The sequence below is a fragment of the Ceratotherium simum genome, chromosome 13 (assembly GCF_057802395.1).
Source record: "Ceratotherium simum simum isolate JZ-2026a chromosome 13, ASM5780239v1, whole genome shotgun sequence".
NCBI classification, from domain to species: domain Eukaryota; kingdom Metazoa; phylum Chordata; class Mammalia; order Perissodactyla; family Rhinocerotidae; genus Ceratotherium; species Ceratotherium simum.
This window is the reverse complement of record NC_141912.1, coordinates 56,003,729-56,028,724: the sequence shown is the minus strand read 5'-3', so window position 1 is coordinate 56,028,724 and position 24,996 is coordinate 56,003,729. Positions and strand designations below refer to the sequence as shown.

The following is a 24,996-nucleotide window of genomic DNA, read 5'->3' as shown; positions in this document are numbered from 1 at the left end:
TTCACTTAAAATTGAACCACGGTACTATCAGTGACCTAATATTTGGCTTATCACTTTAAATATATTTAAATCAGTGTGTGTGTGTGTGTGTGTGTATATACCATAGTGATTGAATCAGGATTTAAATAACTGAATACAAGTTATATGGACATATTTGCTTCTGTGAAACTATGTAAAAACTTAAAATATACATTTAAAAATTAAAGATTTATAATTGTTTTTAAATAAAAATCACTACATTTCCCTTATATTTCTTTGCTGCAAAAATTTGTTATTACAAGTCATCTTTTGCCATTCCAGCAAATACACTGTTGCTTTTCCTACATCTGTATATATGTCTACTACTTCAAATATTTCAAGCAATGTTTTAGGGAAATAAAACATTACATTTACAATTTGAAGAACAATAAATTAAGTCTTAAAACATTAGGAACAAAGAGAAAATACCCAACGTTTCTTTTACTACAATTCGAGGTCAAGGCCAGTCAAAAGCAGCATGTCTTAACTGGCCTAACTGATTCATCACTACTCACAAGGCCTAAGGGAAACTATAGGTTTGAATCACAAGGATTAGTTTGACATTAGGCTGCAAAAATCTAAAAGTTTCCTTTGCCTCATTCAGCCCCACCTGTAGAACAGAGAAAATCATCAGTATTCTCTCCTATTTTCATTACCTTGCACAGAATTGCATCATATAGATTTTTTTGGATAGTGTGCAAAGCAACAAAGTATAATCTCACTAACAGGCTGAGAAAACGAGGTAGACAGACTTTTAGAATTAAGTTAATCGTTTTATATAACACCTATCTGATAGAGCATGATGCTGCTTCAGTCATCTACACTTTCTCAGCATGGGTGAACTTCTATGTTCAATTTTTAAGAAAGCTTTAAAAATCTATGTAATTGGTATGCCTCTATAGATACCAACCATACTTAATGTCTCCATCCCATTCATTCCGAAAAGAAGACACAAACCAAAGAGATACAACAAAGGCCTAGGCTCATAAACGAGACAGTCCAAGGAGAGTGTTCAAAATTCAAAAAAAATTATCTTGAAGCACAGTAAATTTGAATTCACTAATTCATAACAGCCTATGCTCAAGTTCATCCATACATTACCTAAGAAAAAATATTCTAGGTAAGTTAATATTTCACGTAAAACTGCAAGGAAGACGTTTACTTACTTAAGAACTATAAACGAATGAATATACAACTGTTTTTGAAAGGAAAACCTTACATAAATCAAGTCAATGTTCTTCAACTAAGCTACAAAACATGGTCAGGTTCTATTACATAAACAGATCTCTAACAGCCCACAAAATTTTTCATATAAGCAATGGTCATCACCAATCTAATAGTGGAAAATGGTAACTCAGAAATTCAGTCATCAAGAAGTGTAGTTGAGGTAGGTGCAATAATCCAATACTTTGGGAAGTAAAAACAATCAAAATCCTTAAAATGTATGCTCAGTGTAGTAAAAACAAGTAGCATAGTTACTTTATCTGATGGAGAGTGTACTACAAGCAGGTGCACGTCACATAGAGTGAATGAAACGTGGTGCTGGCGCGGTCCCTTGACTCAGCATGTGCTCATCACATTGACATTACATCTTTGCAGTCTCAGGAAAGAAAATGGGGCTTGTTTGTTTAATGATGAGACAAAAGATCCTAGGGAACTTACAATGCTAATCACTTTCCTTGGCTATGTTGGACATATAATCAGCTTATTTTTTAAGTATCGGAACCCACAATCAAATCTTTTTATCTTCTGCCAAAAAAAATGCATCTTCCTAAACGTTATTTTATAAAACACTTTCATATTTGGTATCTTTACATACACTCTGCAATGTCCTTAGAAAGCAGCGGAACATCTCTCATTATCTTCATTTTCCAAGGATATGGTTAGAGCCAGTAATTCACACTGGATTCTCCACATCATAAAATCAGGTATTTGTGTCAGTGAAAGCCTCAGCCTTAGCAGGCGATACTGATAAAGAGAAAAATACTTGCTGTGTGGCCACAGGTAGCTTATTTTAACCTTTCTGAACCTTTGCTCCCTCATCTATAAAATGGGGTAATCTAATATATCCTACTTCACAGTGTTGCAAAGAAGATTAAAAAACATGTGGAAGAAGTTCTTTCAACATGTTTAAACATCTTCAAACACCACCAATATAAAAGGCAGCTAGCATGGTGGCTGTCATATAGTGGGCCTCCAATAAAGGTTAGTTCCCTTTCTCTTCTTTAAAACAACATTTAAGTGACAAGTTATATCTGCATCTTTAAAACACGAGGCTTGAGTTAGAATGAATATATATTTCTTTTTTTTTTTTTTTAAGATTTTTTTTTTTTTGCCCCCAAAGCCCCAGTAGATAGTTGTATGTCACAGCTGCACACCCTTCCAGTTGCTGTATGTGGGACTCGGCCTCAGGATGGACAGAGAAGTGGTGCCTCGATGCGCACCCGGGATCCGAACCCGGGCCGCCAGCATCGCAGCGCGCGCACTTAACCACCAAGCCACAGGGCTGGCCCTGAATATATATTTCTGAATAAAATGCTAAAAGGTCTAGAAGAAGAGAAAGTCTATCTGGCCCCTCAGATTAGGATTACTAGAAAAGATCCATGTTATCTTAGCAAGTTTTAAAAAAGTGAGGATGAGTACAATATAAAATAGAATTGATGAAGGATAAGGGGGCCAAGGGTGTCAATTAAGGACACATTAATAGATATTTTTAAATCTCTACAGGGATTTATACATATATCATAGCTGTAATCAAAATGCTGGTGCTGGAAGCCTGATGCTTAGAAGGAGCAAGAATGTATAGGGTAAAAACTATGACACATTCAAATCTCAGACTTAGTCTAAAGACTCACATTGCTACAAAGAGTAACTGATTTACCCTAACTGACCAAGTCAGAGATCTAAAACAGTACCAGTAGTGGAGCTGGCCCGGTGGCGCAAGCAGTTAAGTGCGCGCACTCCGCTGCAGCAGCCCGGGGTTCGCTGGTTCGGATCCCGGGCGCGCACCGATGCACCGCTGGCCGAGCCATGCTGTGGCGGCGTCCCATGTAAAGTGGAGGAAGATAGGCAAGGATGTTAGCTCAGGGCCAACCTTTCTCAGCAAAAAGAGGAGGATTGGCATGGATGTTAGCTCAGGGCTGATCTTCCTCACAAAAACAAAACAAAAAAAAGTACCAGTAGTAAAGCTACTTACCTGTCCCCTCCCTACCAAGCAAAAAAGTGTTACCTTATGGCCAAATGACTGAACATTCATATATGGAACGAGCAACTCTGAACATCTCACTTTTAATGAGATAACTCCTGAAAAGGCTTTCAATTAACTAAAAAATTGGCAAAGACTAAGTATAACATAACATATGATCATTGATTCTCATGACACTATTAACAGATTCTTCCTGTTTATATAGGAAGTCCCAGTCTAATAAAATCATTTTCTGGTCCTAATAATGAAAAATTTCTGAAAAGTTGGAAAGAAATAAGAGGTTCAAAGTTATATCGTTTGTCTATGCCATAGTGGAAACTTTAAAAACCTGAAAAATCACCAGACTACTTATAAAATAATGATAAATATGAGAGAACGTCTCACTGTATGTTACTTACAGTATGAACTTTTGTCATATCCTAAAAATAAGAGAGTTTTGTGGGTTGGTAACTAGAACCCTTGAGACCACAAATCCCCTGAAATTACATATACATGTTCATTTTTGGGGAAAGAGGTATAGAAAGCTTTTGTCAGATTCTCAAAAAGATCCACTGACTCCACCCCAAAACCACACTGCCTTAAAAACTGTCTGGTTGTCAAATCTGAAGATAGGAACACTGTGCTAAGCTAAATGAAAGGAGTTATCCTGCATTCTTGTGGTATCCAAAATTACCCTAAAGGCTCAACAGGAATTACAGTAGTTGTGGATACTGAGAGGTTTTCTAAGTCCCACTACATATTAAATATCATTTATTAACAAAAACTCTCTATTATTCACAAAGCTATTTGTTAGGAAACGTGATGGAATAAAGTTATCTGAGAAAGCAATTGTTCTTTGATTTTCTTATTATAAAATTCACTACCAGACAACTTGGTGCCTTTAAGTCTTCCAAGAAGAAAAAAATTTTGTCTTAAATCAAACTGAACACACTGTGATTCAGTACAACTTATTTTTTTGAATTTTTGAGTTACAAAAGCATCTTTAAATCTAGATCTAAACGAAATATCTTGATTTAAGGACTCTACACTTCTTTGGCCACTTAATTTTAATAATTTTCATTACTTTTCAAATGTAGTGGCTACAGCACATGAAAAAACATTCAGCATCACTAATCATTAGGGAAATAGATATCAAAAGCACAATGAGGGGCTGGCCCCGTGGCTTAGCGGTTAAGTGCATACGTTCCACTACTGGCAGCCTGGGTTCGGATCCCGGACGCGCACCTACGCACCGCTTATCCAGCCATGCTGAGGCGGCATCCCACATATAGCAACTAGAAGGATGTGCAACTATGACATACAACTATCTACTGGGGCTTTGGGGAGAAAAAGGGAAAAAAAAAAAAAAAAAGGAGGAGGATTGGCAATAGATGTTAGCTCAGGGCCGGTCTTCCTCAGCAAAAAGAGGAGGACTGGCATGGATGTTAGCTCAGGGCTGATCTTCCTCACACACACACACAAAAAAAGCACAATGAGATAGTCCTTCACATCCATTAGGATGATTACTATCAAAAACAAACAAACTCCAGAAAATAACAGGTGTTGACAAGGATGCAGAGAAATTGGAACCCTTGTGCAATGCTGGTGGGAATGTAAAATGGTACAGTCTCTGTGGAAAACAGTATGAAAGTGTCTCAAAAAATTAAAAATAGAATTACCATATGATCCAGCAATTCCACTCTGGGTATATACTCAAAAGAATTCAAAGCAGCATCTCAGAGATATTTGTACATCCATGTTCATAGCACCATTATTCAATGGCTAAAACATGGATGCAATCCAAATGTCCATCAACAGACAGATGGATAAGCAAAACAGGGTATACACATACAATGGAATATTAATTCAGCCTTAAAAAGAAATGAAATTCTGAAATATGCTATAACACGGATGAACCTTGAAGACACTATGCTAAATGAAATATGCCAGTCACAAAAAGACAAATGCCGTAATGATTTCACTTATATGAAGTACTTAGTCAAAATCAGAGACAGAAAGTAGAATGGCAGTTGCCAGGGGCTGGGGGAAGCGGAATGAGGAGTTAGTGTTTAACGGGTAGAGTTTCAGTTTTGCAAGATAAAAAAGAGTTCTGGGGATGGATGGTGGTGATGGCTGCACGACAGTGTAAATGTAGTTAATACCACTGAAATGTACACTTTAGAATGGTTGAGGTGGTAAATCTTATGTACATTTTATCACAATAAAAAAGACTGGAAAACTAAAAAAAAAAAAAAAATCTAGTGGGTAGGAATTATCTTTTATTTTTATAGTAGTAATAAAAATAGCTGCTATTTATTAAGCACCTACAGTGCTTAATATGCTGTGCTAGACACTTTACATATATCATTGGTTCTTCCAACCTTATAGATATCAAAAATGAGGCTCAGAAAAAGTTGAGTAACTTGCCTGAAGTCACACAGCTATGAAGCAGCAAAGTTAGCATTTGAACCAAAGCCCATGCCCTTCTTTATGCACTGCACGATCTTTGCATTTCACAAAAATTCAGAACAAAGTACACATGTGCCCTCTAAGAGCAGTAAGTTCAAAAGAGCACTGATTACGAATGAATGATAACAAAAATACCTAGAGCCTAAGAGGCCTTCAGAAGGGAACAATCAGCACATAACAATAACCTACATAGATCTTACCTCTAACCCTAATATACCCATGCAGACCTACTCATATGCAGCTCTCATTCCAAATAAAGTTGAAAGAAAGGCAAATCCATAACAGGTTTCCATTACAGAAGAAATGCTCCCAAAAGCAGCAGCATAGGAGAAGGAAAAGGGGGTTGGCCTAGGGTGGCAAAGGTAAAAATTTAAGTATTAAGTAGATATTGTTAAGGATCGGGAAAGGAAGGCAAAAAAGTAGAAGAAAAAGAGATTAAAAGAAAAAAGAAAGAAAAGAAGCCAAAGATAGAAAAAGCAAGTGGATGGAAACAAAAATTACAAAATAAATAGGAAGACAAAATTCAGCACTAAGGCATGACATAAATATGCAAAACAGAGTTGAGTCTCCTTTCAAGAGCACAGTTGGGCTAGCAAATCAATGATTCCTAACTTTGCAGAAGTGAACTGATCCATTGTAATGAGTAATTGGAGCAAAATTCTTCAGAATGGGTTTTCCCTCAAAATGTGGCTCCAAATGTTGAAAGAAAAAAACAGCTAGGAGGAGAGCAGAGTTGGAAAATTTAAAGGCATATAATAAAAACGCCCAAAAGCAGACAGTTTTTCCTTGAGGTCATTCATCAATACCTTCAAAATCTTATTCATGGCTGCAAATTAAGATATTTAAAAATTATTCTTTTATTCTCTTCTTCCATCCACGTTTATTTCAGAAATTATGGGGGGAAAAAAAAAAAACCTATCTGAATCCCTAAAATTACATCCTTTCTTAAATACCGGTTGGTGAAATTGGACATCAGCACACCCTTTCACTGAACAATCTCACAGAGGTAGAGAAGACAGCGTAAGCCCCAGGAATAAGACAGGAGGCACCTATCCCTTCCAAGGAACTGAAGATCTCTCAGGGCTTCATTTTGTCACTGTCAACCTCTTAAATCTTTTCTTTTGGTATGCCATATTATTATTTTTTGCTTTCTGAAAAATTGAAGATAAATTTGGAATTTCAGAAACAAAGTAAAGTTCTGGATTCTGAGCTTTGCAAAACTGTATTAACATATTTCAAACCATGAATATATATTTTATATACATGAATATAGATTTTATCTATTAGATCAAAAAAGGCTCCAGAAAATTATGAATTCATCCTTCTTCTAAAACACTAAAGAATGAGAGTGAGATAAGGAAAGACAAGAGAGAAGTATGAGAGCATGACGGTTTAGTGAGCAGGCCACAGTTCACTAGTGGACAGCAGTTTATTGGTTTCTCTCAGCAGTGAAGTCTCCTCCTCTTGGGCGGTTTGCACTGTGGCTGCAGCTGCGTACCTTTGGTGGTATCAGATATGCTATTTAACAAGGCACACATCATATCTCCCTCTAAGTGGTGAGGGTTTAGTATATGTGCTGGCCTCTGAGTCTTCTTAAATTGATTCTCTAGCTCCAGAAATCCTTGATCTCCTGAGAGGATGGTGAAAGGAATTTGCTTGGGTAGTTGTTCATCTAGACGGCCAGCCTATGTTGGAACAAATGGCACATGTTGATAAAAATCAGCATTTGAGTTTTAAATCAAGTTACATCTATTTCAGAATGAAGACACATGTAGGAAGATATATTTAGCTTGTTCCCTAGCTCCCACCAAAGTATGATATAAAGATCTTCACAAATGAAATATACCACACTTAATCAAATATAAAATGCCATCAATTATATGATAAGCTATTTTATGTACCACTAAGAAAGAAAGAAAAAAAAAGCCAAAAGGAGTTAAATAGGAGGTCCCCACACAAAGCTGGAATGCTGAAAGGGCTACACACTCAATCTCACGGTAAGTCACAAATCGATCTGCCATAGAGAAAAGGTAAGCAAGGTCATTCACATGACTCAATCTTAGCACTGGACAGACAGAAAAAGAAATGCCTTGTAGTTTAAAACAAGCAGCAGTCAACAGGTTTTCAGAGTAAATTCATGTTATCAGTGTGACACATAAACCCTTAAGCAGAGAATTTAATTTAAACTACATCTCAGTTTGGTAGTTCCTCCAGGTGACTGGCAGAGACAGAAGCAAATGCAAATCCCATCTGGACAACAGTGATTGTGAAGGTGCCTCCCAATTTCAGAGATGTTAAAATGTGAGAGAGTTGGAACACAGATCAAGTACAGTGTCATCTTTTGATCATTTATTCCACAAATAGTTGAGGGTCTAGTACGTGTTAAGTGAGAGTCTGCTAGAAATTGGGGATAAAGCAGTAAATAAGTTTGCTATGGGCCCCTGGCCTCATTAGTCATAAGTGGAACCTCATGCAGAAGATTTTATACAAAAATGTAGCACTGAAGACTGATCTACAGTGTCATTATGATTCAAGTGGGGAAAAAAATCCAAATAGGTCCTAGATTTACATTAGATTTTGAATAAAACAATGACTCACATGCATACATATGGCAAAATCAGCAGCATCTTTTCTTTTACTACAGCGAGGATGAAGGAAGAAGCATCCAATTCTATTCAGGTAATTATAGATCTTACAGTTGAGTGGAGGCTTCCAATTGGTGTTTCCTCCTATTATTTTTAGAAAAGGCATAAATGATAGTCAAACAGGGGAAAAGAACAGAACACTAGATACAACTGAAAATTCTATCAAGGAAAAACATACACTAGAAAAAAACTTTTCTAGAGGGGAAGTACTAGATTAGAATACAGAACAACTTAGTTCTAGCGCAGGTATCACCACCTTGTTGCTTTACAACCTTGGGAATCCCTGAATCTGCCTATTCATGATAACTCACAAGGATGTTAAGCAGAATCAAAACTAATAGGTGTGAAAATACTTTGAATGGTACCATTCTATACAAACGTAAGCATTAGCAGTTTTCTACATATATGTCAAGGCTGTTCAGTGGATAGAAATGATGGGCAATCAGCAAGGATAGACTTACTAAAAGGTTGTACTGGCTAACTTATCCAGGTCAGTATGTTTCTATCTTAAATCCCAATCCTCCTCTTTATATGTTTTTTCCTATCAAACATGAAGTATATCAGATGCTCCCCCAACTAAACTTCCATAAATCAAGTCTCTCTCCCAGGTTTGGTCAATGATTTGTAAAGAGATTTAGATGAAAGTGTACATTATGAATAGTAAGGATGAAGTGAAGGGGCAGTTAGGGAATGTTGAAAATAATACTAGTCTTGTAGCCATAAAGCCCAAGTTCAAAGGCTAACTCTACTCTTTATTAGTTTTATACTTTGGAAAAAATAAACTTCTCAGCCTATTTCCTTATATCTTAAAATCGAGATAACAACAATAATCAGGAAGCGTGTGTTAGCACCAAGTACAGTTCCTGGCATATTGAAGGTGCTGAATAAAGGCTTTTTCAATCTGTACTTAAGGATCCACAAACTCTGGGTAACCAAACAGAGCTAACATTTACCCCAGAGAAATGTGAGAGAAAAACATTCTAGCAGAATAACTATAACACAAAGCGACAATATCCCAATTATGTTCCTATGTTCTATGCAGGAAAGTTCAAGAGGAGTCCTTATAGTGAACCATATTCTAAGAGAAAAAAAAAAAAGGAGTTGTGTCAAATGTTTTCCTTACTAACCATACCTTGAAAGCCCCAAATAAATGTTCCTTGGTTAAGATGCCCTGGTAGATGACCAAAAAAGTTTGACCAGTTATCAAAATCTACAAAGACTATATGAGTCATGGTTCGCAGGTAATCCAAATCTGGAAGTTCAACCTCTTCTTCATCTGAGAAGAGAAAAACATTAACATGAGTTTGGTAAGAATTAGCTAAAAACATTTTATCAAGTTGAAAAGATATTAGAGAACTAATATGCAAAAATACTAATCTTGCACATTATTCATTTCTTTTTTTTTTTTTTTTTGTGAGGAGATCAGCCCTGAGCTAACATCCGCCAATCCTCCTCTTTTTTTGCTGAGGAAGACGGCCCTGGGCTAACATCTGTGCCTATCTTCCTCCACTTTATATGGGATGCCGCCACAGCATGGCTTACCAAGCAGTGCGTCGGTGCGCGCCCGGGATCCGAACCAGCGAACCCCGGGCCGCCGCAGCAGAGCGCGCGCACTTAACCGCTTGCGCCACTGGGCTGGCCCCACATTATTCATTTCTATCTAAACCTTTTCGTGAAATCCAAACCTGTACATGACATAGTATATTTACATCAGATAAAACTTTTTCTAAGTGTTTCAGAAATTTGATTATCCTTTCTATAAATATGTGCCATTATTCCTAAGGCTTCCTTTAAAAGCCATTTATAAATAGAATTTTTTAAATAATGTACTGGAAGAACTAGAAGACTAAGTTTTAAGGCTAAATTACCAAAAACTTGCACCATCCATCAAAATAAAACTTCAAGGTTACCTGCTAAGAACTTTCTCCCCACCAGAATTTCATTCTTTTCCTCATCTAGACTGATTTATTAGTAGCTCTCTGGCTCTGTGATTAAACACCCTAAAGAGCAGAATGAGATAACCTACAATCCTGCTGCCATAAAGTGGTGCATAGTAAGTACCGGTAGCACATCAGCACCTCCCACCATAAACACATCTTTCTTGGCTCTCTCAGGTTCTTTCATCATCCACGATTCTCCAACTCTTCTTCTCCCTCCGTTTATCTTCTTTCATACTTTTCCACCTTTTCTAGCGGTAGCAATGCAAATCTCAAAATTTGTAATTATTTTTAAAATAAATAGCTTCTACTCCACCAAAGAGAGATGCCCTCAAATATACTATTGCCATCCCCCTCCATTTCCAAGCCACCTATCTTCTTATATCTTTTCTTAAAATTCTCAGTAATTGTAGATTTATTTTATTTTATTTTTTTTTAAGATTTTATTTATTTATTTATTTTCCCCTCAAAGCCCCAGTAGATAGTTGTATGTCATAGCTGCACATCCTTCTAGTTGCTGTATGTGGGACGCGGCCTCAGCATGGCCGGAGAAACGGTGCGTCGGTGCGCGCCCAGGATCCGAACTGGGGCCGTCAGCAGCGGAGCACACGCACTTAACCGCTAAGCCGCAGGGCCGGCCCTCAGTAATTGTAGATTTAGATACTACAATTATCTTCTATCAAACACAGACCAACACAAATCCCAAAAAGCAATCAGAAGAGCAAAGAAAAGCACAAGAGAACATAAAACAGTGTGACTACTGTTTCACTGTTGGAAGTAAAGCTGAATGGGTCTGTAGTATGTCATTTAATCATTTCTTACATAAAACATGCTAACATGACTAAAGGTGATGCTGGAATCTACATAGGCTATTGAGCAAGCCTGTAAAAAGTCAATGGTTCATAAAAATATTTTATTAGCAGAAATTTTCACATATCTTCATTGTCTCTCCACATTGTATAACTTACCAAGAGTTAATATTTTAAAAAAATATACTTAAAATTATACTCTAAACAAATTATACTTCTAAACAAAATCAAAACACTGTAGTCTTTTAGACTTAATCTTATTATATGGAAGAAGTAAAGTTTAGAGTAAGTACAAACAAGGGGATTCATACCTCAATTTTCTCCCTCGTTTCTTGCTACCACTTGTAACTCTACATCTAATTGCTATTTTAACTGTAAGAAAAAGCTTTGCTTCTAAAAAAAATTATAACAAAAAAATACAAATTCTGAAGTGACTTTTAAAATTTCTCGTACTCAGAGAATAAGGCCAAAATAGAAACAAAAAGAATTGACTTATCTTTTTAATATTTTTATTTTTATTTTATTTTATTTTTGTGAGGAAGATCAGCCCTGAGCTAACATCCAGGCCAATCCTCCTCTTTTTGCTGAGGAAGACTGGCCCTGAGCTAACATCCGTGCCCATCTTCCTCCACTTTATATGGGACACCGCGACAGCATGGTCTGACAAGCGGTGCGTTGCACGCCGGGGATCCAAAGCTGGGCCGCCAGCAGTGGAACGCACGCACTTAACCGCTACTATGTGGGGCCGGCCCTGATTTATCTTTTTAATGAACCTAAATCTAAATGAAAAGAAAAATCTAAATGACAATAACGTACAGAATAACTTTCGAATCTGACTTTCAGAAAGACTATCAATTTCCTTCCTCCTCTCAAAATTCTCATGTCTTTAAAAGAAAAGAAAATGTTACCTAAAACATTATTATTTAAAGCTAATATATACAAATCCCTAAAAAGTATATGCTACAGTAATTAACTGACTAATGTATCATCCTATCAAGTTTTTTGCTTCAAAACTGAATCATAATTAGCTTTCATAAACATGATGGCCACAATACATGTGTCCTTCTATATCCATATGTGGAATTTGCATTCGAGTTATAAAGCCATACCTATATTCTGAGAGCTTAGGTCATTCTCGGCTCCTTTCTCCACATCTGAATCTTTTGGATAGCTTACTGCCTGTTTCGGTTTTCTCTCTATACGTGAGGTACTGGCAGCAAACTTGTATGGGCTTGTTTTTTCAGATCCAAAATGAGCCATACTGGGTTTCTGTAAGAAGCAGTGTTTTCCATGGAAGTGCTGCTGAGCACTCTCAGGGTCATGAAATGTTTTGGTGCAGGTGCCACACTTGATTACATACTGCTGCTTCTCCTCCTTCTCACTCTTTTCTTCTCTGTGCACTTGATGGATATGAGCATTCATGTCGGCTACGTTCTGTGCTGTTGCAGAACATAAACTGCAGCGAAACCACAGTGTACCTTTATCTAGCATGATTTGGAGACATCTACTATAATCTTCCTTTCTGTTGACTTTACAGATGTAACTCTCATGGCAACCACAGGTTAACAGGTTGCTGGTCTCGACTACCGGAAAATCAGTCTCAGTTTTAATTGAAGTTTCAGTTTTTTCTGACACAAAAATATAATCTATGCTGTGGTGCTCCCTGTAATGATTCAAAAATGCTTCTTCCACATTAAAGATAAGATCACAGAGCCCACAAAAGTACTTAATCTTTATCTCATTGTCATGCTCATCTTGGCAATGTCGATATAGTGTTTCTATCTTGTGAAAAGTCTTTTTGCAATGGGCACAGCTGTATCTATGAAACTGGTGACTTGCTAAAGACATGCAGTGCTGTTTTACACATTCTTGGGAATCAAACATATCTTCACAAATTCGGCATTGCCATTTACCCCTTGGAGGACTGTTCACTGGGGAATGATCGATAATAGTAATAGCTGAAGAAGGATTCTTAGCCGTCAAATTACTCACCAGCGTTGTAGAGGATGATGGCAAAGTATCACCTTGTACCTCATCCATCTCATAAAAATATCTGTGTCCATTATGAAATTCAGTCACATGTGCCATGATAGTCTCTTTCCTTGTTAACTCCTTTTTGCACGTCCGACACCAGAAAAGAAAGTTATTTAAATGTGCCCCTCCATGAATCCGGCTCATATGCAAACGGATGACCCCTGAATCTTCACAGACCTTTCCACAGACCACACACTTATAACACATTGTGTTTGCTGAGAAAACATGCTTTTCTACTGCATCTTCACTGGGGAATTTTTGATGGCATTCACAAAACCAGGTTTTAACAACTGACTTTTCTTTCTGGACACAAACCTTATCTTCATGGCTTTTATCTCCTAAATTCATCTTCTTTTTTGGAATGGTGCTGCGATCTTGTGAGCTAGATTCTTGAATAGACATAGTTCTTTTAAGTGACGAAAATTTTGATTGATCTAGCAATAGATGCAAGTTAGAAGGAGGTTTGTCCCGTTCACTGCTGTGGCAATAAAGTAAGACTGATTCTTCCATTGACTTAATAACTCGGACTTTGTGTCCTGAATTCTGCTTGTGATTTCGGATACTGGTTTCATCCACAAAGCCTTGGTTGCAATTTGGACAATAACCTCGCAATATGAATTTCTCTGCAACCTGGGCAATGCTTTTCTCAGCTACAGCTACAGGACCAGCATTTCGACAACGAACTCTAAATTGGATAAAAAAAAAATTAAACTCAGAAGTATTTTCTAAATACAGTATCTCTGCTTTTTCATTGTAGGAATTATAAAATAAACAATATAAATATAAGCACTAACACACATTTTTCAACAAAGATGCAGATGATATAATATTATTCTATCATCTCAAAATACATCTCAAAAAATGTATTACCTACATTTTTGTCTGTTCCTAATCCACACACAAAAGAGTAAAACTAGAATCAAAAGATTTTTTAAAAATTCAGAGAAACTTTAGAAAACTAAAAACAGTATCAAATGCACTGAGACAGAACCTTATCAGACAAGCAAATTATGAACATCTCTATGGTACTTAAACTATACGGAAGAACACCAGGGTAAGATTCTCGATAACCTGGTGGTACCTACTCTTTAAGAACTGATTAATTTTATGTCAGGAAGATGCCACGCCCATAGTTGCTTTTATACTAAAGAACCAGGCCCAATTAAGACCACACACTATTCCAAAAGTTGACTCAAAATAAATCAACTTCTCTAGAGGAAAAGAAAAATGGAACAACTGCGCTTCAACTCTCTTCCCTTTACCAAACTCCAAAGAGAACAAACCTGCTACCATTCTATCTATGTATTTATAGATAGAAATTATACAAAGTATGGTCTTTAATTATAGTGGAATTAAATTGGAAACAAGAAATAATAATAAAAGTCTCTAAATATTTGGAAATTAAATTTCTAAATCCTTAGAAGTTAAATAACACATTTCTAACAAATCTATAGGTCAAATAAGTCAAAAGGGAAAACAAAATATTTTTAACTGAATAAAAATGAAGACAACTTATCAAAATCTGAGGGATGCAGGTAAAGCAATGCTTAGAGGGAAATTTATAACTTTAAATGTCTATATAGAAAAAGAAGGCACAAAGTCAATCTAAGCTTCTACTTAAAGAAGCTAGAAAAAGATAAGCAAATTAAACCCAAAGTTTAGAAAGAAATCAACAAACTAAAAAAATGGGCAAACAACAGAGAATCATCAATGAAATCAGATGCTTGTTGTTTTAAAGATCAACAAAAATTTTTTGAGATAGATTACAGAAATAAAGATAAAAGCTAAAAAAAACCTGAATTAAAAAAAAAATGAAGTAAACAAAATATATTTCTGAAGCAAGAATAAGCAAAGGTTTCACAGACAGGACAGAGAAAGCATAACCATAAAAGAAAAAAAAAATCAATAAATTACACTTAATGAGATTAAAAGCTTCTGTTCACCAAAAGACAATATGAACATGCAAAGTATAGACCAGGAGAGAATATATTCACAGTATATACATCTGACAAAAGACCTGTACCTAGAATATATTAAGAACCCCAAACTCACTACTAAAAAGGCAAATAATCTAATTTTTAAAATAGGCAAAAGACTTGAACAGACATTTAACGAACAAAGATAAATGAATGGCCCACAAACATATGAAAAAGTACCCATCATCGTTGTTCATCAGGGAAATGCAGATTAAAACTATGATGAGACACTCAAAAGAATAGCTAGAAAGAAAAGACTGGCAGCTCCAAACCTTGGCAGGATGGAGAGTAACTGGAACTCTCATACCTTGTATACTGGTACAAAGACTTCGGAAAAATGTTTAGTAGTGTCTTATAAAATTGAATATATACCTACTCTTTGACCCAGCAATTCCATTCCTAGATATTCATCCAAGAGAATGAAAACATATGTCTATAAAAAGACTTGTACAAAATGGACATAGCTTTATTCACAATAGCTAAAAATAGCAAACAATCCAAATGTTCACCAACGTGAAAATGAACAAATTGTGCTATATTAATACAATAGAATACTACTCACCAATAAAAAGGAACAACGTACTAAACAATATAGATGAATTGCACAGATACTATGACAAACACAAAAGAGAGCCTACTGTATGATTCCATTTACGTGAAGTTCTAGAGGAGATAAAAACCAATGTAAGGTGGAAAAAATATCAGAATAGAGATCACCTGGGGGTGAGAGGATGGGAAATGACTGGTAAGGGACACAATGAACTTTTCATGGAGAGGTAATATATTATAAATGTGGATTAACTAATGTATCCATTTGTCAAAATCATGAAATTTAAGACCTGTGCACTTGAATGAATTTAAATTGTATCTCAAAAACAACTTTAAAAAATAATTAAGTGGAGAAAGGAGCATACAGATGTATAAATAAAACAAGAACGGCAGTATTGATTATTATTGAAGCTGAGTGATGGGTAAACAGAGGCTCATTATACTACCTGTTGACTTCAAATAGTTGAAATTTTCCATAATAAAAAATTAAAAATAAAAATAAAAGGCAGAATCAGGATTTGAACTCATGAAATACAAGTCAGAACCAGGACTATTAACCTCACTAATTATACTGAGTATATACAACATAATTATACTCCGCCACCTCAATTTTATTAACAGCATATTTTACTTGAAGGTTTGTGAAAACAACTGTTCTATTCAAACAAATGCAATTTTATCATTTAGTAGATACAAACTTTTAAAGCATTTTAAAGAATTAACAGGAAAAAAAGCATCTAAATGCAAAGTACAGACTTTGAATCATAATTCCAACAAACCAAATGTAAAAAAACTTCATGAGATACTCAGGGAAATTTAATAATTGACTAGGTATTTGATATTAAAAACCTACTAGTTTTTTAAGGTGTGATAATGGTATTACAGTTATTTTTTTAAAAAGAGAAGAGTCCTTATCATTTATAGATACATACTGAAGTATTTACAGATAAAATGATATGATTTGCTTCAAAATAGTAACTTGCAGGGGGTGACAGTATAAATGAAACACGACTGTCATATGTTGATAACTACTGAAGTTGGGTGAAAGGTACATGGGGTTCGCTATACTATTCTCATACTTTTGTATATTGCTTGATAATTTCCATTGTAAAGACAAAAAAAATCATACTTGATAATGTGATAAATTTGGCCTTTCATTGAAATTTAATCTCTCACATGCATATGATACTTTCTATTCTGGCTGACGTAAAGCCAAGGTTCTATTTTAACCCTCTCCTCCCCTATACACACACTCATAGAACACACACAGAAAGACACACACAGAACTTAGAACTGTTAGCTTGTTTTACATTCACAGCATTATCAATATATCCACTTTTTCCACAGCTCTAACTTCTCTCTATGCTAAATTCAATCTCCAGGCAAATGTACATTCTCATTTTAAAAGAAGAAACATGGAATAGAAAGTATTCATTGAATCCTCCCACTGGTGAAGAGCTTATTGGACAAGATTCCCCTGCAGCCCAAAACTAGACCTGTACAAACCTGAAATGGGCAGTGATCTCCATGTGGGAACGCAGTGTCTGGTGGCAGGCCACACAGTTAACTTGAAATGGAACATCTTTGCACAGAGAGATCAAAAGTTTCTTTGCAAAAGATGGAAATGATATTGGATGTGCTATTCCCTTGTCATCTGAAAGACAAAATAAACTATAACTTGCAAAGATTTGAATAGAGAGTGACCCAACCGTCCTCCCCTTTGCCTTTTTCAACACGGGTTGGAGTAAGTAGAAGAAACTAGTTATTTATGTGATTAAAAATCTAAGGGAAGTCATTTTCTAGCCTTAAGTCCAAAGGATGCTGAACTCACACTCAAATTAAAATTTGAGTCTTTAATGCAGAGAAACACCCAACTAACTTCCCAGATATCATGGATATACAAAAACATTATCCTGAATAAATGTTTTCTTCCTAAGTTTCTCTTCATTCCTCAAAGTAAGGAAACCTTACTCTTAGGTACAGATAAATATTGAGAATCTTTTTTGAAAATAAGATAAAAATCTTTCACTTTCATGGTTCTCAAACAAATGTGAGGATGTTACCTCAAAAATTATCTGAGAAGAATGGTAAATCAGCAAAGATTAAAGTAGCTAAATAATTTTCAGTGGAAGAGAGTATTAACATACCACCCATTTTAAACCTCTGATGGAAATGATTCTTTCCAGACATATGCTTCAAACACTCATCCTTGCTGCTAAAAAGAAGGAAGCAACTTGGACACGCAAAACACTGAATAATCTGAGGAAGAAGGTTGTTTTTATGTCCATCATCTGCAGCTTCCTAAAATATAAGGCAAAGCTGTATTATAGACAACTAAAATCAATATTCAATTTCTTAAAATCAACTTTCAAAATTTCCTATTTATTATTTGGAATATTCTTTATTAGTTTTTAACATGAAACTTTTCTTCCGAGTGTGAACTGTGGACTTTTTGAGGTGCCATATGTAAAATTTTTAATTTTTTTCCTTAATTTTGCTTTGTTCCCTCTAATCTGCAATATAACCTATGTTGTATCCTTCTATAAATTTCTCCATGCTTAATCATTTACAAAAATATACACAAATAAACATACAAGGTGGATTACCATTGTTTTATCAAATATTGTCATCGTAGAGACTCTTCTGCTCCTTAATTTTCTTATTCCACAATATCTAATGGAAATCCCTAAAAATCAACTGGTATCACTCTAATTCATTCTTCTTAATGATTGCAAACTACTCCATGGTGTGGATTTACTAAGATTTAGTCAACTATTCATTTTCAGGTGCTTTTTTTTTTTTGCCACTATAAACAATGACATTGTAAACATCCTTGAATATATATCCTTATTTAGAGGTGCTTTTCTCTCATTATCAGTAGTAGCTCTATTGGGTTAAAAGGTTTATTATTTGAATATTAAAAGATACTGTATGATAGCTTTTCAAAAAGGCTCTACTAATTCACGTATCTCAGCACTGAGTGAGCCTGGCACAATAGCTATTACAGATCTTTTTTTCATTTTTGCAGTCTGACCGATGTCATGATACTGTTAATTTAATTCGCATTTCTTGCCTACTAGTGAGTTTGAACATTTATTCATACAATTCTGTGGATATTCCAAATTCTGTGGATTGCTTATTCATATCCTTTAGCCTCATGTTTCAATCGTTTTTGTTTTCTCCCCTTCTTTTCTAGAGCCTAGGTTTCCAAACTTGGTTAAGAGCCTCCTCTATGCCAAAACTGGAAATATTTATGTATATATGTGTGCTTGTATAAAAATATAATTTAACTTCTTGTTAACTAGGCTAGAGTAACAGCCTTAAAAGTTGTACTGTGTCTTCTTAAATTTACTATCATTAACACTATGGATACCAGAATAGTTTGTATAGTGCTTATGAGATGCAACAGGAGGAGGGACAGAAAATATACATTTACATTGAGCACATGTCAAGCACCACACTAGGGTTCAAAATGTGCTTTTCCATTTAATCCTTATAATAACCCCATGAAGTCGTATTTTCATTATTTGCAAATGCGAAAAGTGAAATTTAGATAAGTCAACAAAATTACCATTCCCCTCCAACCAAGCTGTACCCTTAGAAGAGACAAAGGTACCATTCAAACCCAGGTTTACATCATTGGTTATAAATTCTATGCTCTTTCCACCACTCTCATCCTATTTTAAATTGCTGAGTGCCAAACAGAAGATAACATCCAGGAAGATATTTTACATTCCAATTAGAAGGTTCTAAATAAGAGCACGAAAGGCATTTACAAACCACTAATTTATACGAATGTCCCCTACTTGAAGAACTCTAAACTAAGAAAACAATTTTTAGTTCAATTGTGAGTTTAAATGGATTTAATATAAAGCTTGTTCACACTATTTACTCAATAGAACAAAAATGTGACTCTACATAAAACTTTATTGGAATATACCTATTGCAAAAGTATAGCATATTAGCAAATACCTTCTACAAATTGGGGGAAGGAGTGGGAAACAGGATGTCTGGTAAGTTAAAGCACTCAATTCCTTTTTACCATCATATTTCTGGTTACTTGAAAATAAAATAAACCATACAAATTTATATAAATAAAAAACAGTAGAACAATAAGATACCACTTTGTATTCACTAGGATGGTTATTTGAAAAGACAGATAATAAGCGTCTCCATGCAATGGAACATTACTTGGCAACAAAAAGGAATGAAGTACTGATTCATGCTACAACACTGATGAGCCTTGAAAACATTATAGTAAGTGAAACATCTTGTCACAAAAGGCCACATGTTGTAGGATTCCATTTATATGCATTGTCCAGAAAAGGCAAAACCACAGAGACAGAAAGTAGTTGAACTGATCGCCTAGGGCTGGAGAGGATGGGCTAGCAAGAGGGAAAAATCACCGTCAATGATAGAAAAGCCCTAGGAACAGAAAGAGTGGCAGCACCTATTGACTGACAAGTGACACTGAGGCACGCTGGAGCTTGCAGTATGACCTCCTCCTCCACCACCACCACCAAAAAGGGAGAAAAGCAGGAAGTTATCTGCTGATATACCCACTGGATGGCTTTAATGTCAAAAAACACAAGACACCTGCTGCTCAAAGTGTGACCCAAGGACCAGCAGCACTGACACGACCTAGAAGCCGGTTGGAAATACTGAATCTAAGGCCCCAACTCAGATCTACTGAGTCAGAACCTGTTTTTTTTTTCTTTTTTTGCTGAAGAAGACCGGCTCTGAGCTAACATCTATTGCCAATCCTCCTCCTTTTTCTCCCCAAAGCCCCAGTAGATAGTTGTATGTCATAGTTGCACATCCTTCTAGTTGCTGTATGTGGGACGCGGCCTCAGCATGGCTGGAGAAGCGGTGCGTCGGTGCGCTCCCAGGATCTGAACCCAGGCCGCCAGTAGCAGAGCGCGCGCACTTAACCGCTAAGCCACGGGGCCAGCCCAGAACCTGCATTTTAACAAGATTCCCAAGTGATTCATGTGCGCATTAAAGTTTGAGAAGCACAAATCTAGAGAGAAGAAATTGGAGATGAAAGGAAAAGAAGAGGGAAGCACGGTAAACAATGCAAATTGTGGATAACATCCCTCTCTTTCACTGAAGAATTCATAGGTATACGATCTCATAGCGACCTCTTCTGGCTGATTTAAGAGACGCAATTACAATGTAATGCATATTAGTTTCCTTTAGAGTCCTTGTGAAAGACACTCCAAAGAATAAGGAGTATTTACAGAGAGCTATATGTCAGGCCCTAAGTGCTTTATACAATATTATATTTTTTCTCAACCATCTTATATGTAAGCATAACAATTCCATTTTAGAGATGAAGAACTAAGCTCACAGATGTTCAGTAACTTGCTAAGAACATACAGCTAATAAAAGTGACAGTGGAATGCAGGTCTGTCTGACACCAAATCCTTTGCTCTATTTCACCATACTGCTTCTCAGAAAGCTGAATATCATAAATTTACTTCCTGGAGAGAAGGCAAAGGGGGGCAAAACAGCACAGAATGAGTGATTCCCACAAAAAAAGGGAACAAAGTAATGAAATTTGGGAAAACACCAAAGGGAGTATTAATTAATTTTAACGTTAAAATACCTATTCAGATTTATTTTTAAAAAAAAGATAAATATGCTCATTATAATAGACAAAACACTTACAGCATGGTATGGGGAAACATGCCCTAAAAGAACTCTAGTTCTGAAAAAGGTGGACTATTAGTGATCTACTGCAATCAGTAAAAAAATTACAGAATGAAGTCCTCCTGTACCCTTTTTCCCTTCTCTCACCAAATCTTTGTTACAGCAATAGACAGCTCTATTTCTTTCTTCAATGTCTTTTGGCTTCACTTGAAGGTCATTATTCTAAATACCATTACATAAGTAAACCCTTTTCTCATCTCAAAGCTAAATTACTGCAAAAATCACCTAAACTGATCTCCTTGTCCACGTCCTTGAATCCACCCTGAACACCACTGCCATTGTAATACCCTCAATCTCTCTGGTCTCCCTAAAAAGGGGGAAGGAATTGGGTTCTAGAATAAAAAGTCCTTCTAGCTCTAAAGGTGTAAAGTATTATTTTCATCACGTCACTGACCTATGATAGTAACCACTTGCCAATATCAAGTTTAAATCCTGTGCCTTTACAATCGGGAGTCTCCAGCTTTGCTGGTTTGTTAGGACTTACATGACTCAGCATATAGTTGTACTCATTGCTATGATTTATTACACCAAAGTGATCAAAGCAAAATCAGCAGGGGGAAAAGGCACACTGGATGAAATCCAAAGGAAACCAGGTATAAGACTCCAAGGGTCCTCTCACACAGGACACACTTAATTCCTCCAGCAATGAACGGTGACAACACATGTGAACTCTGGTCTACTAGGGAAGTTTATTAGAAACTCAGTGCCTGGGGTTTTCATTGGGAGCTGGTCACATTTGCCTAGTACATACTAGAATTCCAGACTCCCAGAAGGAAAGCAGGTGTTCAGCATAAACCACATGGTTTGCACGAACAGTTTAGGCACAGTGAGCAACTCATAGCAGAGAATGTAGGAACCCTCCAAAATCCAAGTTCCCAGACACCAGCCACGGGCCACCTTGGCAAGCAAGCCTGTCTAAGGATAGCAGTCTCAGGTCTGCTAACTCTTTTCTGCACACTACCTATTCCCAAATTCACTACTCTGTTTAGACTTGTCAAATTTTCCTAGAATTCTATTACTTTTACTTTCCATTTATCAAAATTGAATCCTTGAGGACCTCTTCTCTTCCATAATGCTTTGTCAATTTCTCTCAATACCTCTCTTCCCTTTCTCTGAACTCCTATTTCACTTTATGATGTACCACTAATGTACATTCATTCTAGAGCACAAGCTCCCTGTGGGTAAGAACTACAGTTGATTTCTCTTAGACTACAGTGATTAGTCAGTGCTGAACAAGAAAATAATTGCAAATCATATATCTGATAAGGGGCTAATATCCAAAATATATAAGGAACTCATACAACCCAAAAGCAAAAAAACAAAACAATCCAATTAAAAAATGGGCAGAAGACAGAAATAAAACCACACATATACGGACAGCTAATTTTCGACAAAGGTGCTAAGAACATGCAATGGAGAAAGGAAAGTCTCTTCAATAAATGGTGTTGGGAAAACTGGACAGCCACATGCAAAAGAATGAAAGTGGACCATGTGCTATCGCCATTCACAAAAATTAACTCAAAATGGATCAAAGACCTGAAGGTGAGACCTGAAACTATAAAACTCATAGAAGAAAATATAGGCAACACACTATTTGACATTGGTTTTAAAGGAATCTTTTCGGATGACATGCCTACCCAGACTAGGGAAACTAAAGAAAAAATAAACAAGTGGGACTTTATCAGATTAAAGAGCTTTTATAAGACAAATGAAACCAGAATCAAGATGAACAAACAACCAACCAGCTGGGAGAGAATATTTGCAAAACATACATCTGACAAGGGGTTGATCTCCATAATATATAAAGAACTCACACAACTGAACAACAAAAACAAACAACCCGATCAAAAAATGGGCAGAGGAAATGAACAGACACTTCTCCAAGGAAGATATACAGATGGCCAATAGGCACATGAAAAGATGCTCAACATCACTAATCATCAGGGAAATGCAAATCAAAACAACACTAAGATACCACCTCACGCCCGTTAGAATGGCTATAATCACCAAGACAAAAAACAACAAATGTTGGAGAGGATGTGGAGAAACAGGAACCCTCATACACAGCTGGTGGGAATGCAAATTGGTGCAGCCTCTATGGAAAACGGTATGGAGATTCCTCAAAGAATTAAAAATAGAGATGCCCTATGATCCAGCCATCCCACTACTGGGAATCTATCCAACGCATCTGAAATCAACAATCCAAAAAGGCTTATGCACCCCTATGTTCATTGCAGCATTATTCACCATAGCCAAGAAGTGGAAGCAACCTAAGTGTCCCTCGACTGACGATTGGATTAAGAAAATGTGGTATATATATACAATGGAATACTACTCAGCCATAAAAAAAGACAAAATCGTCCCATTTGCAACAACATGGATGGGCCTGGAGTGTATTATGTTAAGTGAAATAAGCCAGAAAGAGAAAGACAAACACTGCATGATCTCACTCATATGTGGAATATAAACCAACACATGGACAGAGAAAACTAGACTGTGGTTACCAGGGCAGTGGGGGTGGGGGGTGGGGGGTGGGCACAAGGGGTGAAGGGAGTCATATATGTGGTGATGGACAAACAAAAATGTACAACCCAAAATTTCACAATGTTAGAAACCATTAAAACACCAATAAAAAAAAAAAAAAAAAATGGGCAGAAGATCTGAATATAAACATTTTTCCAAAGAAGACCTACAGATGGCCAACAGGTACAGGAGAAGATGCTCAACATCATTAATCATCAGGGAAATGCAAATCAAAACTATAAAGAGATATTACCTCACACCTGTTAGAACAGCTATTATCAAAAAGACAACAAATAACAAGTGTCGGCAAGGATGTGGAGAAAAGGGAACCCTCATGCACTGTTGGTGGAAATGTATATTGGTGCAACCACTATGGAAAACAGTATAAAGGTTCCTCAAAAAATTAAAAATAGAACTACCATATGATCTAGCAATTCCACTTCTGGGTATTTATCCAAAGAAAATGAAAACACTAATTTGAAAAGATATATGCACCTCCACGTTCAGTGCAGCATGATTTACAATAGCCAAGATAAGGAAACAACCTAAGTTTCCAACGATGGATGAATGAATAAAGGAATTGTGGTGTATATATATATACATACACAATGGAACATCATTCAGTCATAAGAAAGAATGAAATCTTGCCATTTGTGACAATATGGATGGACCTTGAGGGCATTACGCTAAGTGAAATAAGTCAGACAGAGAAAGACAAACACCATATGATCACTCTTTTATGTAGAATCTAAAAGAAAAAACAAGCTCACAGATACAGAGAACAGATTGGTGGTTGCAAGAGACAGGGGTTCGGGGGTGGGAGAAATGAGTGAACTGTTATTTTTTTTAATTGAATAAAATAAAAAACAGGCTCCCCAACACTATGACTTGGCGACTTAGTGTATAACAAAATCTGCTTCAAGATACACATTTATTATGGGAATGCTCTCTGGTGCCAGAGCAGGGGGTAAGAAGACTGTAGAACTCAATCAGATATACGGGAGAGTGCAAGCTTTAATTCTCTGCCGTGGACCTATACAGAATCCAAGTTATTACCTATGTTACTTTTCAAGTATAGGTCTAGATATAAACAAATTTTGAAAACATGATGTAAAGAAAAACTACTGCTCTCAGGACACT

The 24,996-nt window shown here is 36.3% G+C and overlaps 1 protein-coding gene across 2 annotated transcripts in view; it reads right to left on the bottom strand.

Moving 5' to 3' along the window:
* Window positions 1-24,996, bottom strand: part of ZNF451 (zinc finger protein 451) — a 94,091-nt gene that overhangs the window by 20,077 nt on the left and 49,018 nt on the right. For both annotated transcript variants that reach the window (XM_087438760.1, XM_087438759.1), the window contains exons 8-13: window positions 17,769-17,922; window positions 17,128-17,275; window positions 12,172-13,781; window positions 9,449-9,592; window positions 8,270-8,400; window positions 7,170-7,356 (exon numbers count right to left, since the gene is read on the bottom strand). In XM_087438760.1, coding sequence (XP_087294886.1) covers window positions 7,170-7,356; window positions 8,270-8,400; window positions 9,449-9,592; window positions 12,172-13,781; window positions 17,128-17,275; window positions 17,769-17,922 — 2,374 coding nt within the window. The remainder of the gene's footprint in view (window positions 1-7,169; window positions 7,357-8,269; window positions 8,401-9,448; window positions 9,593-12,171; window positions 13,782-17,127; window positions 17,276-17,768; window positions 17,923-24,996) is intronic.